At 35.8% G+C, this 16,258-nt stretch overlaps 1 protein-coding gene and 1 non-coding gene across 2 annotated transcripts in view; both read right to left on the reverse strand.

Annotated features, from left to right (window-relative positions):
• The window catches only part of LOC578366 (fibrillin-1), a 51,624-nt gene that overhangs the window by 15,078 nt on the left and 20,288 nt on the right, over nt 1-16,258 (reverse strand). The window contains exons 33-41 of the mRNA XM_030989111.1: nt 15,825-15,956; nt 15,246-15,377; nt 14,667-14,798; nt 14,092-14,220; nt 13,515-13,643; nt 12,938-13,066; nt 12,361-12,489; nt 11,787-11,915; nt 11,253-11,366 (exon numbers count right to left, since the gene is read on the reverse strand). Coding sequence (XP_030844971.1) covers nt 11,253-11,366; nt 11,787-11,915; nt 12,361-12,489; nt 12,938-13,066; nt 13,515-13,643; nt 14,092-14,220; nt 14,667-14,798; nt 15,246-15,377; nt 15,825-15,956 — 1,155 coding nt within the window. The remainder of the gene's footprint in view (nt 1-11,252; nt 11,367-11,786; nt 11,916-12,360; nt 12,490-12,937; nt 13,067-13,514; nt 13,644-14,091; nt 14,221-14,666; nt 14,799-15,245; nt 15,378-15,824; nt 15,957-16,258) is intronic.
• TRNAT-UGU lies at nt 1,657-1,729 on the reverse strand. The gene has a single exon. It is a non-coding gene; the product is annotated as a tRNA-Thr (tRNA).

Consider the following 16,258-nt stretch of genomic DNA (forward strand, 5'->3'; position numbering starts at 1 on the left):
CAAAAGTGCTTTGATTTGATGCAAAATTCATGTCATTGTGAAGGACAAGCCTTACTGATCAATACAACAACTTCCCTCTATTTTTGGGGCCCGCAGTAATCAACTCTCAAAAATGTTAGTTTTGAGATCCAGATTTCATGTCTTCAGCGGTCCTTCGTAGAGCGTCACTATTGTGACGTCACATACGGTCCACGGCTAGTCACAAAGCATCTAGCTGCAGACTGCTAGACTCGCGCGCATATGATAATACATTGTAAATACACGCGACTCGAATTTTTGTAAAATTCGAAGCATACTCTTGAGATCAAAATGTCGGCTGTAGAGTGTAGACGAGGAAATTGAACTATTTCGTATGGACATTGAAATTAGTGAGGAAAGTGATTCCGTTGACAGTGATGATGATGATGATGGGGAGGTAGGAGAGCTTGAAGGAGAAGAAGGAGAAGAGGAAGAACTAGGCGATGATGGTATAGATCAAATGCCGCGATCCTACCAGCACGAGCCAGAGCCGCTGCAGCCGGTGGGCCTGAGAGAGCAAGGGCTAGCGATACCTGCTCCAGGTGACGGTGTTGGCTTTTGGGTAAACAGAGATGTTACTCGTCTCGACCAAAGAAATACGGATACTTGGTGAGTTTCAAAGAAATATATTGACATACCTACATATTTAAATGTTCATCTCTCTCTTGAAGCTGGTATATTTGTTTGCTTGTTTGTTTGTTTGTTTTTGTTGTCGCGAATCGACAGCAATATAAATAAATCGACTGCTAATTAGTCATTGCTATTCACTATAAATCTAGATCAAATGATATGTTTTTTATCTTGTATAAGTATATTTCCAAGGGTTTAAGCATGTTTAGATAAGTATCAAGGGGTGTGATGGAATTGTAAAGAACTGGAAAAAATGAGCTGAGCTGGGCTGAGCTGAGGCTGGCTGCTGATCTGGATATTATTATTAGAATTACAAATTACATGATAATTAATTATATTAATTTAGGGATTCTCAAACTTTGGTTCTGCCTTCTGGTCACTGAAACTTAACAACCAGTCATAGAAATAAGCAGCATTTTCCTTGTGCGAGTTGTATTATGATCATGAACAAAGCAGCATTAACATTAAAAGTCATAGTGAAACACTTACATTTTACAACTTGTGCACATGTGGAAACATGAAGGATAAACTTTATAAATCTGACACCTGTAATTTGCTTTCATTTTAAAAATAATTTTGAATGCAAGCCAGTTTTGTGTACCATAAATGGCTAGCTACTTTGATCAGATCTTTTCATATCCCCGTACCTTCAACTAAGCCCTTTTATATTCCTTCTTCTTGTCATTTGTTTGTTTTTCTTTTTGACAGACGCACTGACGCACCATCGAAACTTGCGAAACATTGACAATTTTTTTTCTCGAAAGACACAGACATCACACATCAGTCTCCATTACATTCCTGGATCATAATATAATATATAATATATATTATATATAATATAATATATAATAATAACGTTTTATTTACCCAGGGTAGCCACTTCAGTTATAAAACTTCTCTTCCAGCGGGCCCTGCATAGCATAATATGTTACTACTACCCTTCTCCAATCTAATATGCTGAGCGCCTAGCTAGAATGCAGAAGGTCCCATTGTTATAAGTCTTTGGTATGACTCGGCCGGGGTTCGAACCCACGACCTCCCGTTCACAAGGCGGGCGCTCTAACCACTGAGCCACCATGTCCGACATGATCAACAATTGCTGGACTCCATGCCTTTGTTCATTTTAACTGTCAATTATTTGAAGACTTGACAGCAGTTCTGCTTCACATAGGAACAAACAATCTTGAACGGGGAGTTTGGGAGAAGGAAGAGAAGGATTTTGTTCAGCTTATTCTTTCAGCAAAAAAAAAACCCATTTCAAGTGATTACATTTTTGTATCTCTGATACTTACAAGGTGGCATTCCGGAGCTTCACACGAAAAAAACATTTATTTCATTAAAGGTAACGACCAGTTTTGGAAACGCCCCCCTCTCAAAAAATGGAATGGAAGCTCTTTTTATCAATCATGTCAAAGAATGTGTTTTGATGATACAAATTTTGCCGAGAAACCGCCTACTAATTGATATTTTTTGGTAAATTATTAAATCTATTTGGACATGATAGATATAGGCGCACGTGTCGCGCACGTTTCACGTAGTCCAATCCATCTTTCTGTGTACAGTGCAAGACTAGGCCACATTTCTTAACAATTTTGATGATTCCAGAACCTTGCAGTACACACCAATACTTATGTTAGATGATCAACCTTTTCTGATCGATTCCACAACGTTTCTTTCACAATGCAATCGCATGACCATAACTGGTCTTTATCTCTAATAGAAAACTGACTGAACCTTGATACAATTTAACAATTTTTTACTCTCATGATACTTTTATTCTCAGCGACACATTTGATGCGTCTGATGGTCTCAACATGAATGTCAAAGTCAGTTTAAAAATAAAATATTAATATTAAAAATATATACATTTTATTCCTAGTCCTATTTCATTTATTATTAGTAGTAGGGTTAATAATATTTTTTTTGGTTAACCGTTGTCTGTTTACTAGGCTATTCAGAAGAAACCAGAGCTGGTTTCTTCTGAGTAAGTTAGCATGAATGTTGATTAAGAAATGTAAATTACACAGACCTGTTAAATAATACTCCCCCAAAAAGAAAAACAATCTTACTAAAAGATATGTTTTCAGATTTATATTTCATCCAAAAATAGTACCTACACAAGGTGAACGTAAGATAAATAGTCAAGCAATGACATATTGTGATAGGTTGATTATGATGATGATTGTGATTGTGGTGAGCATGATGGTGGTGATGTCGACGGTGGAGATGATGGCAATGGTGATGATGTCAGTGGAGATGATGTCAGTGGTGATGGCGATCATGATGGCTACGGGGATGATGATAATGATGACGGTGGTTATGGTGATGTCATGGTGGCAATGGTGATGATGTCAGTTGTGAAGGCGATCATGATGTCTATGGTGATCGTGTTTTTCACATTTTAAAACATCACTCACTACTTATTGAATAGTACACTATGTTGAATATTCTGGCTCAATATTCACGACAAATTCATTGTCATGAACTTAATCCTGAACAGATAGGAAGAACGAGAACTGTGCCATGTTTTTGCTTACGGTCTGACTGTACAGAGTGAGTCAGAAAAAGTGTCCCACTTTTTAAAAGTTATATTGTTTGAATGCATGCATGACTGAACATCAGACAATCTTTACACGACTGCCAGATCTCACATACGCCAACTTACTGGGTGAGGAATAAAATAGTGTGTTGAACAAAGAACCATAATTTGTGTATTTTTGCTACTAAAAAGAGGCTCAAGTGACTGCTTCCAAATCAGGCAAACCCTTTTGTAGGCAAGTGCAACAAAAGTACAGAAATCAATTGTAAATTGTCATTGTTAACCAACAAAAGACATAGCCAACGATTGTTAATGTACCTACATATTGAGATAGCACATTTGATTTATGTGCAATTCATGATGATGATGATGATGATGATGAAGATTAAGATGATGACAATGATGATTACGATGGTATGATGGTGGTAGTGAATGTGTACTAAAGGAAACAGATTGTCAGGGAAATGCCACTTTAAACATTCGGCGATCTTGATAAAATTCAATGCAAACAGAAAAGGGGAAATTATGAAACAATTATTACCGTGTGTGTTGTGTGTGTGCGTGTGTATGTGTGTGTGTCTATGTCTGTGTGTCTGTCTGTCTGACTGTCTTTGTTCAATGCACTGTTTTATTACTCACCCCGTAACTTGGCGCAAGTGAGATCTGGCAGTCACGGTCTTGTAAAGATTGTCTTATGTTCAGTCGTGCATGAATGAAAATGGTACCTACATATACTGGGAGGACAACTCTATCAAGACATATCATGAAACCCATGATTAAATATTCATACTTCAAACAATACAACTTTTAAAAAGTGGGACATTTTTTCTGACTCACTCTGTATAGGTGAACGAGTGCAAGTCTATCTAGCTGGCTGTGTTTGCCCAGTATGTGAAGTCACTATTCAGAACTCGCTAGCTCGTGTGTTTGGCTTACGTTCAGGGGGTTCAGGGGTCTGAAAAGGGTCTTGGAAAATTGCATTTTACGCCTTTCCATGATATCTATATGATTTCTCAGCAAATTATTCGTGCTTTTCAAGAGAAAATCTTTCCATCCATATGTAATTTGTTCTAAATATCAGTTGTAGTGGGTTTTCTTAGTGTGATACCTTTAAAGGGATGCTAGAAACTATGCCTACGAAGTTTGAAGGGAATTAGAACAGAGTGAGGGACCTAGAAAGGGCTCGCAAGCACTGCGTGCACAACCATGGGATTGGGTGCATGATGAACATGTGGTGATGCGTATGGCGGGCGGAACATGCCATATTCATGACAACTATACGACTATACATCCATTCGATGAATGTAAGGTTTTGACCAATCAGAACGCAGGAAACTGTACAACTTTACAACTATACGACTATGCATCCATCGAACGCATGTATAGTTTACAGCGTGCGGCCCGAAGTGCCATAACGAACAACTATACAACCATTCAACCTTACGACTATACGTCTATAAAGCCAGGGGTTTTAACTACTACTCGTGCAGTGGTTTCTCTCTGCACACAAAAACAACTCCTGCACGTGCAGTGGTTTCTCTCTGCTCACAAAAAAATTTGCTGCACGAGCAGTAGTTGTTTTGTAAGGAGAGAGAACCCCCCCCCCCCCCCGAATGACCTTATGCGTGTTACCAAAATGTCCGGTAAAGGGGTACTTTTCACGCACCAAAGTCCGGCTCTTACCTAGCCTTTTGACAAGGCCTCGTGACTCTGGCTAAGCGGCTGAGATGAGTCTAGATACCGGGAGTGAACGTGCGACCGAGTGACGAATGTCACGAGGCCTTTTGGAAAGTAGGTTTCACTGCTCTGCATGAATTATTCATGGATACATATTAGCATGCTAATACGCCTACTTTGGATTTATTGACCAATCAGAACGGCGATCTCCCAGTTGGCTTTGTTCGTGATTCGTTCCATGAAGAGGTCAGTGGTCTTAGCACGTACGTAATAGTTCATAGCATGTAGGTCCATGTTCGCACTACGTAGAGTTTACTGTGTGTGTGTGTGTGATGGATACTATATGCTGACGTCGTGCGAGGATTCGTTCGCTGATTGGAGGCTCCATTTTCTGGAGCGAATTCCAGTCGGAAACAAGGGTTAACATAAGAAATCCAAATCAGATTGATAAAGGCTACTTGGAAGGGCTACTCGCTCTCTCGTTCACTTGGGTTTTCGCGATTAGTCTCGTTTTAGTCGCTCGGCGTCTATCAGACAAGTGGCCTTGTTTAAAGGCTAGCTCTTACCCGGCCCGTATTGACTTTACACACCGGACTTAGGGGGTGTTTTCAAAAGGAGGGAACACGCATATGCGTACCCTAAATAACACTGAGTAGGGGGGGGGGCGGGGAGAAACCACTGCACGAGCAGTATTTAAAACCCCTGGCTTTATAGACTTATAGTCGTATAGTTGTATAGTTGTTGGTTATGGCACTTCGGGCCGCACGCTGTAAACTATACATGCGTTCGAAGGTTGCATAATTGTATAGTTGTATGGTTGTATAGTCGTACAGTTTCCTGCGTTCTGATTGGTAAAATCCTTACATCCATCGAATGGATGTATGGTTGTATAGTTGTCTTCAATATGGCATGTTCCGCCCGCCAAAGACGCGTGATGTGGCACAAACAACCGCCCAATCTAACGCAATCATGCAGAGTATGAAATGGCGTCTTAATTGACCCCCTTGACGATTTTCAAAAATCCGGTTTCGAGGTGCACTGCATATTACAACTCGGAATAGTACTGCAATATTTCAAGGACAAAAAGGGACGGGAAGGGCGAAAAGCAGTCTGAAAAATAATGTCATAGCCGATACGTGATATAATTTGGCGGAAACTCATCAGAATTTGTATAGTGACCCTTGTTCAAACCCAATTTACTCAAATATCTATGTAAAAACATATAACGTATTTGGTATCATTCGAAAGAACATTTCATTGCGGTCAGTGTGACACCATTCACATTTGCGTGCAATGTATTGTAAGCATTTAACGGGCTGTTACGTATTGCATAGTAAATTCATCATTTTGGGCAATAATTTTGCGCTGACGTCATTTAATATTACAACAATTGGCAGGAAGTTGTCACGTGGTTAGATACATATTTATGCTAAGTTCTGTTGACGTAGGTATAAGGGTCGTCATTTAAGAGCAAGTTGAAGGTATTTCGCCATTTTCTTGAAAATCGCGAATTTGGAGGGCAATTTTCTCAAATTTGGTCAGTGTTAGGGTATATAATTTTGCATTTGGCTGGAAAGGGCATATCTTCAAGTATCTAAATCCAAAAAAAAAGGTACGGGTTTGCCCAGAAGCGATGGAGATATTGCCACAGAGAGAAAGCCAATTCCAAGAATTTTAGAGGGCGCCATTTATTTTCTGAAGATTTATTAGAGCGTGAAATTCAGCATCATATGGCTTTGTGCAATTATGAGATAAAGATACTGGAAGAAATTGAGACGAAAGGGAAATGGTATGAGAAAGTTGTGGCAATTTTTAGATTTGTAGGGGTCAATATTCTTTTTAAAAGAGATTTTGCACGGAGTCGGTTTTGAATTTCCAGTGCGAAGATGGCATTTTAAAGGTCAGGTTATGTGTCGCAGATGAAAGAACATATCTTGGACTATTTAGATGAATTTGTTAGAACTCTGAAATATCTAGGATAGTGGAGATAGGAAGGAAGAAAGAAAGGCCTTAAAACGGACCAGAAACGAACAAAATGGCGCCTGGACGGTTTATGTTAGATATTGTTTCGAAACGAAAGACTAAGAAAAGTTCGGGCCATGATGAAATAAATAATTTCATTTTAAAGGGCATTTTATCTTCCGTTGTGGATCCTCTCGTTCATATTATTAATTTGTCTTTATTAAATGGTCAGGTACCCACTTCTTTAAAAGTTGCTTAGGTAATTCCTTTGTTAAAAAGAGTGATAAATTTGATGTTAGGAATTGTCGTTCCATTTCTTTATTGTCCTCTTTTTCGAACATTTTTGAAAAGATAATTTATATTCCGACAGCATGTTTTTTTTTTAATCATAATTTTGTTGGTAATCTCCAATTTGGTTTTGGGGAAAAACATAATACTGTATACTCATTATGGTCTTTTATTGAGAAAGTAGCTCATTCCATTGACAAATCTTCTCATATGTTTGGTATTTTCCTGGACTTCTCCAAGGCCTTCGACACGATTAACCACGATATTATATTTTATAAACTTTCACGTTATGGTGTACGTGGGATGGCCTTGGAGTGGTTCAGGAGCTATCTTTCGGATAGAAAGCAGTACGTTCTTTTAAATGACAACTCCTCAGATCTTCGTAATATAAATTGTGGTTTTCCACAAGGTACCATATTAGGCCCACTCTTATTTATTGTATATATTAATGACTTTTGTCGATCGTCTGACATTTTGTCCTTGGTACTTTTTAAAATGCAAATTAATTTTTTTCTCACAAAGACTCTCATAGATTAGTTTAAATAATTAATATTGAAATGTGTAATATTTTATTGTGGATAAGAGCGAACAATTATCTTTGAATCTTCAGAAAACGAAGTATATTTTTTATATTTAGTGAATCTATAAATTAATTTCTAGCAAACATAGTTTTTGTTTAAATACCCTATTGGAGTGTGTATCTATTAATATTTTTTTTTGGTGTTAAGGTTGACAAAAAGCTTGGAAAAATCACGCTGACAATATTTTGTAAAAAAAAATCCCGAAATATTGGTATTATTTTCATCTTAATTCCTTAATTATGCTTTATAGTTCTTTGATTCTTCCATACTTGAACTACGGTCTCTTAGTTTGGGGTAACACACATCAAACGCCACTAGATAAAGTGTTGTTATTACAAAAGAAGATCATTCGTATTATTTGCAATTCCCCCTTTCACTCCAATACAGACTCTTTATCTTTTGAAAATAAGATACTAAATGTAAAAGACTTATATATTTTTTTCCAACTATGTCAATTTATGTATAATTATAAAAATGTTATGTTGCCATCTGTTTTTCAAGAAATGTTTTTTTTTAATAGTTCAGTTCATAATTACCCAACAAGACATTTGGACGATTTTCATTTACTTTTCTTGCAGACCCTCTTTAATAGCTCAAAAAACATTTGTATATGAAGATCAAAAGTTTTGGAATTCTTTATGTAATGAAATAAAGAAATGCTCCATCGATTAATACTTTTAAGACAAAAATTGAAGTTGTTTTTATTAAAATAATATAAACCTCATTGAATTATATGTCGTTTTTTTTTTTTTTTTTAAATACAAGATCATTCTCCACTCGCTGACTCAAAATGTAATTTGATATATTATATTGTGCCTTCTCATGCTTATCTCCTTTCTAATGCACATTTCTCTGTCCTCATCTTCTTCTCAACCCACATTCAGCTCATCATTTTGTATTATTTGCTGTACCCCCGATCTCTCACTTCTTGTTGTCATTGTCTACTCTTTGTGTTATGACCGTGTTCTTCTATATTTTTCATGTCAAGCATTGTCTTGTCCCTTTCTCGTCTCTGTTGGCATCCCCCATTCCCCCTAGTTTATAGTTCCTTTCGTAGTTTCGGACTTGTTAATTTAATTACTCATTATTCCTGAGTATCATTTCAGGTGTTCATACTTGTACAAGATTTGCTTTTTAGTATACCCCTCTCTGTATTTTTTTTCTTCTTTTGTTACCCTTTATCTATAATTTTTTAATAAGCAAGGATGTATTGCAAATCTCGAACAGTGTATGTATGTATTTAGGCATGTAATTTGATTCGACCTTATAGCTTACCTGTTTCACACATAATCCGAGTATAGCAATTAACACAGATACAAGTAAAGGAGTTAAATAAATCAGCGCAACTTCCTTCATTCATACAAGGATCTCTATCACATTCGTCGATATCAGTGCAAATTAAGTTCCAAAGACAATGAATGGGATAAAAAGGGATAAGAAAATGTTTTCCTTTTTTGACATATTTTTCTTTATTTGGCGGTTGACAGAAACATGAAGTCAAAACTGATATTCTACATGCAAAATAATGACAGTTGAGGAATTTGTTAATTCATACATAGAACCCATTAATAAATATGTTTAATGAGATAGAGTAACTGAATATTTGTTTTGAATTTCGTATTTTTTCAAAATTTTTAGCCTTAGATAGCAAATATATTCTTGATAAAATGTATTTTTGATGAAGTTTCATGTGCTCCTGCAAGAAAAAAGGGAACATATGGAAACGTTGTATCATCCGCTCAATCTGACTTGCGTGCATTGAACAAATTAGCATTTTTCCATGGAAAAGTGAAGTTTTCTAAAATGTGCGTTTATTTCCAGCATTGGGGCGCCCGGGAGTCACTCGGGTAACATTTCATAAAGTATAATTTAAAAAGACCATCTGCAAATTTTCTGTACTTTTGTCGGAAAAAATAGATTTATCCAGCGCAATGTCGTCTCTTTTTGCGTTGGAGAAGAGCAAAAAGCGTGTTTCAATCATACTTTGGCCGCTCTCGCAAGCTCTCACTCGTTTCACTGTGGTCAAGCCACGTTTGGGCAAGCGGTTAATGAAAATACTAATCGTTAGCTTTCTTCTGGTATTTAACTTGTTTTGATTGATTGTATAATGTTGTCGGAATAAGGGAAACAAAAAGGCTTGACCAATAACTTATCAGCGTCTGAATTGACCGTTTGACCTTGAATTCCCCCGTTGCAAGCGCACATAAACAGGTTATAATGACGTCATCTTCGCTCAATCGGTATCTTTTATCGTAAAATGCTACACTTTCACAATGTTTATACATCTGTTTTAATTATTAGTAAGATGTTACATATTTTGTCTGATATCACTGAAGTTTTGAGTTTTATTTAATGAGTAATTTTAAAATAAGAGCCATTTTAATGTTTAATTTACTGGATCGTACCATTAAAGTCGCAGGGTAGAAAGATGCATTTTCCAACCACGCCAAATTTAATTTACGTTCCGACATTCTGTTAAATGGGTTCGTGCTGTAAAGAATCCACTGCTTTCTGCTCCACCAAACGTCCACATGCGGAATCGTTTATCAACTAAATTATTCAAATTTATGGATGCTTCCTTCACAGGTGTTTGTGTTGTTGAAGCATTGCATTCACGTGCTATCATTCTTTGTACTCCAATTGCCAGAACGCAAATTACATTTTGGTTTTATAGTTTTCATGCGGAGTCGTTTATCAACTATATGTATTCAAATTTATGAATGCTTCCTTCTCAGGGGTGGGTGTTTATGCATTTCATTCACCTGTTATTATTCTTTGTACTCCAATAATTTATTGTTAGAATACAAAATGCATTTTGTTTTTATAGTTTCATTCAATAAGTAAGTCAATAAAACAGTTTGTTCTGCACAATAAAAAACAATGTGTGTCCCTATTGTACAATGTAATGTGTCCCCTCATTTTGTAATAGTTAATATACCCATTCACATAATGGAACTACCTGCCCGGTGAAGCCAGTGGCCCGTGACCCCTGAGCACTCAACACCGTGTGGGAGTCAGTTTATGGTCAACTTCTTTTATGATACAAATCAAAGCAAACGTTTCCATATGGGAAAGCAAAAATCTTCCATTTCGAGATTACAAATCATCCAATGGACGGTCTTAGTTTGAAGACACCTTAGGTCCAACAGTTGAATCTGTATGATATGGATGGAAAATGCTGCTCTTATTGCACCCTTATTTTTCTCATATTTATTGAGATCCCTGTGGGAAACACAATATCAATGCTGTTTTTAAATGACCTTGCACTCCTATTATCGATATGTCTACTCGAAAGCACAAGAAGAGTAGTTACTCTCATTACTGCTCCAAAATATACAAAACACCCTAGCGTCTTTTGCCTGTACTCTCACTTCTGTTTACTCTAGATTATTAAAGAACATTTTCAAAGATTTTTCACCGCAATTACGTGATGTTTATTTGTTTCTTCTTTTGTTACCCTTTATCTATAATTTTGAAATAAGCAAGGAGGTATTGCATTACTCTAACGATGTATTTAAGTATTTAGGCATGTAATTTGATTCGACCTAATGGCTTACCTGTTTCACACCTAGTCCCAGTATAGCCATCAGCACAAGTACAAGTATATGAGTTTACTTCATCAGCGCAACGTCCTCCTTGCAAACAAGGAGCGCTCGCACATTCGTCAATATCTGTGCAAATTGAGTTTTAAAGACAATAAGTGTGATAAAAGTCATGAGAAAATAATTTCCTTTTTGACATATTTTTCTTTATTTGGCGAATGACAGGAAAATGATGTCAGAACTGATATTCTACATGCAAAATAATGACAGTTAATGAATTTGTTAATTCTTACATGAAATCCATTAGTAAATATATTAAGTGAGAAAAAGTAACTGAATATTTCTTTTTGATTTTTGTAAATGAAAACTAGAAACAATCAACAAGAAATTAAAAAAATTGTACACACAAAAGTTTATTGGAAATGTCAACATTCATTGCTATTTTGTTTATAAAAGTTAAATGTCTATTTAAGATTAAGAGCATCATGGATCAAAAAAAGTTTAAAGATGTCTCTAAAAGGTGGTACCAAATTGATAATACATCCTTACCATTGCAAGAACTGCCATCGACGTCTAGTACATATCCAGAATTACATGAACAGACGTAAGAGCCGACTGAGTTCGTACACATTCCATTTACGGCATCACAGTTCGATGAATCGGCGCATTCGTCCACATCTAGGTAAAGTAAAACATTTACTTACCATTAGCAGTAACAAATTTTCTAAAAGTCTAGATAAATCAGCTTTCCTCTTGAATTGCCATCAATTATTTGTAGTTTAAAACGCTCAAGGAGTATGAAAGCGAAAACGGATGTGCACTGACGGTTATTAAATGCAAACTACAAACAATCAACAAGAAATTAAAAAAATTGTACACGAACAAATTAATTGGAAATGTCACCATCCATTGCTAATTTAAAAGGTTAAATTTCTATTCATGACTAAATCGTTATTATCAATGGAACAGTGTAATAGACTTTAACAGAAATGGATTTTAATTTTAAGGTGTGTTTTTGATTTTGTGATCATGCACTACTGGTATTAAAGTCAGAGCATCATGGATCAAAAGAAGTTTAAAGATGTCTCTAAAAGGTGACACAAAATTGATAATACAACCTTACCATTGCACGAACGGCCATCGGCGTCTAGTACAAATCCAGAGTTACATGAACAGGCGTAAGAGCCGACTGAGTTCGTACACATTCCATTGACGGCATCACAGGTCGATGAATCGGCGCATTCGTCCACATCTAGGTAAGGTAAACAATTTGTTTACCATTATCAGTCAAAACTTTTCTAAACGTCTAGAAGAATCAGTTTTCTTCTATAATTGGCAACAATTATTTAAAGTTCCACTCGGTCAAGGAGTTTGAAAGCGTAAATGGATGTGTAATTATGGTGTGTAAATGAAAACAGCAAACAATCACCAACAAATTTAATAATTTCTACACGGAAAAATTGATTCGAAAAAATGTCACCATCCATTGCTAATTTAGAAAGTTAAATGACTATTTAAGATTTAATCGTTATCATTAATGAAACAGTGTAATGTACTGTAACAGAAATGGATTTTAATTTTAAGGTGTGTTTTTGATTTCGTGATTATGCACTACTTGTATTAAAGTCAGAGCATCATGGATCAAAGGAAGTTTAAAGATGTCTTTAAAAGGTGGCACCAAATTAATAATACATCCTTACCATTGCAAGAACTGCCATCGGCGTCTAGTACAAATCCAAAGTTACATGAACAGAGGTAAGAGCCGACTGAGTTCGTACACATTCCATTTACGGCATCACAGGTCGATGAATCGGCGCATTCGTCCACATCTAGGTAAAGTAAACGATTTGTTTACCATTATCAGTCAAAAATTTCTAAAAGTCTAGAAGAATCAGTTTTCTTCTTTAATTGGCAACAATTATTCAAAGTTCCACTCGCTCAAGGAGTTTGAAAGCGAAAATGAACGTGTAATTATGGTGTGTAAATGAAAACAAACGAACAATCAACAACAAATTTAATAACTTCTACACGGAAAAATTGATTCGAAAAAATGTCACCATCCATTGCTAATTTAAACATTTAAATGGCTATTTAAGATTAAATCGTTATCATTAATGAAACAGTGTAATGTACTGTAACAGAAATGGATTATATTTTTAAGGTGTGTTTTTGATTTTGTGATCATGCACTACTTTTATTAAAGTCAGAGCATCATGGATCAAAAGAAGTTAAAAGATGTCTCTAAAAGGTGGCACCAAATTGATAATACATCCTTACCATAGCAAGAACTGCCATCGGCGTCTAGTTCAAATCCAGAATTACATGAACAGGCGTAAGAGCCGACTGAGTTCGTACACATCTCATTGACGGCATCACAGGTCGATGAATCGGCGCATTCGTCCACATCTAGGTAAAGTAAACAATTTGTTTACCATTATCAGTCAAAACTTTTCCAAAAGTCTAGAAGAATCAGTTTTCTTCTTTAATTGGCAACGATTATTAAAAGTTCCACTCGCTCAAGGAGTTTGAAAGCGAAAATGGATGTGTAATTATGGTGTGTAAATGAAAACAACATACAATCAACAACAAATTTAATAACTTCTACACGGACGAATTGATTCGAAAAAATGTCACCATCCATTGCTAATTTAAAAAGTTAAATGTCTATTTAAGATTAAATCGTTATCATTAATGAAACAGTGTAATGTATGGTAAAAGAAATTGATTTTAATTTGAAGGTGTGTTTTTGATTTCGTGATCATGCACTACTTGTATTAAAGTCAGAGCATCATGGATCAAAAGAAGTTTAAAGATGTCTCTAAAAGGTGAAACAAAATTGATAATACATCCTTACCATTGCACGAACTGCCATCGGCGTCTAGTAAAAATCCAGAGTTACATGAACAGGCGTAAGAGCCGACTGAGTTCGTACACATTCCATTGACGGCATCACAGGTCGATGAATCGGCGCATTCGTCCACATCTAGGTAAAGTAAACGATTTGTTTACCATTATCAGTCAAAACTTTTCTAAACGTCTAGAAGAATCAGTTTTCTTCTTTAATTAAAAACAATTATTTAAAGTTCCACTCGGTCAAGGAGTTTGAAAGCGTAAATGGATGTGTAATTATGGTGTGTAAATGAAAACAGCAAGCAATCAACAACAAATTTAATAATTTCTACACGGAAAAATTGATTCGAAAAAATGTCACCATCCATTGCTAATTTAAAAAGTTAAATGTCTATTTAAGATTAAATCGTTATCATTAATGAATCAGTGTAATGTACTGTAACAGAAATGGATTTTAATTTAGGTGTGTTCTTGATTTCGTGATTATGCACAACTTGTATTAAAGTCAGAGCATCATGGATCAAAATAAGTTTAAAGATGTCTCTAAAAGGTGGCACCAAATTGATAATACATCCTTACCATTGCAAGTACGGCCATCGCTCGCGTCTAGTAAATATCCAGTGGTACATGTACAGGTGTAAGAGCCGCCTATGTTCGTACACCCTCCATTTACATCATCACAGATCAATGGATCGACGCATTCGTCCACATCTAGGTAAAGTAAACAATATGTTTACCATTATCAGTCAATTTTTTTCTAAACGTCTAGAAAAATCAGTTTTCTTCTTGAATTGGCAACAATAATTTAAAGTTCCACTCGCTCAAGGGGTTTGAAAGCGAAAATGGATGTGTAATTATGGTGTGTAAATGAAAATAGCAAACAATCAACAACAAATTTAATAATTTCTACACGGAAAAATTGATTCGAAAAAATGTCACCATCCAATGCTAATTTAAAAAGTTAAATGTTTCTTTAAGATGAAATCGTTATCATTAATGAAGCAGTGTGATGTACTGTAACAGAAATGGATTTTAATTTTAAACCAGTTCTTGATTTCGTGATCACGCACTACTTGTATTAGAGTCAGAGCATCATGGATCAAAAGAAGTTTAAAGATGTCTCTAAAAGGTGGCATCAAATTGATAATACATCCTTACCATTGCAAGTACGGCCATCGCTCGCGTCTAGTAAATATCCAGTGGTACATGTACAGGTGTAGGAGCCGCCTATGTTCGTACACCCTCCATTTACGTCATCACAGATCAATGGATCGACGCATTCGTCCACATCTAGGTAAAGTAAACAATATGTTTACCATTATCAGTCAATTTTTTTCTAAACGTCTAGAAGAATCAGTTTTCTTCTTGAATTGGCAACAATTATTTAAAGTTCCACTCGCTCAAGGAGTTTGAAAGCGAAAATGGATGTGTAATTATGGTGTGTAAATGAAAATAGCAAACAATCAACAACAAATTTAATAATTTCAACACGGAAAAATTGATTCGAAAAAATGTCACCATCCAATGCTAATTTAAAAAGTTAACTGTTTCTTTCAGATGAAATCGTTATCATTAATGAAGCATTGTGATGTACTGTAACAGAAATGGATTTTAATTTTAAACCAGTTCTTGATTTCGTGATCACGCACTACTTGTATTAAAGTCAGAGCATCATGGATCAAAAGAAGTTTAAAGATGTCTCTAAAAGGTGGCACCAAATTGATAATACATCCTTACCACTGCAAGCATTGGGATCGGTCGTGTCTTCTTCATATCCAGAGTTACATGTACAGCTGTAAGAGCCATCTGTGTTCAAACACCCTCCATTTACTTGATCACAGTTCGATGAATCGTCGCATTCGTTCACGTCTAGGTAAAGTAAACAATATGTTTACCATTATCAGTCAAAACTTGTCTAAACGTCTAGAAGAATCAGTTTTCTTCTTTAATTGGCAACAATTATTTAAAGTTCCACTCGCTCAAGGAGTTTGAAAGCGAAAATGGATGTGTAATTATGGTGTGTAAATGGAAGCAGCAAACAATCAACAACAAATTTCATCAGTTCTACACGGAAAAGTTGATTCGAAAAAATGTCACCATCCATTGCTAATTTAAAAAGTGAAATGTCTACTTAAGATTAAATCGTTATCATTCAAGAAACAGCTACAGTA

Source organism: Strongylocentrotus purpuratus, unplaced genomic scaffold, assembly GCF_000002235.5.
Source record: "Strongylocentrotus purpuratus isolate Spur 01 unplaced genomic scaffold, Spur_5.0 spur5_scaffold_18, whole genome shotgun sequence".
Lineage (NCBI taxonomy): Eukaryota > Metazoa > Echinodermata > Echinoidea > Camarodonta > Strongylocentrotidae > Strongylocentrotus > Strongylocentrotus purpuratus.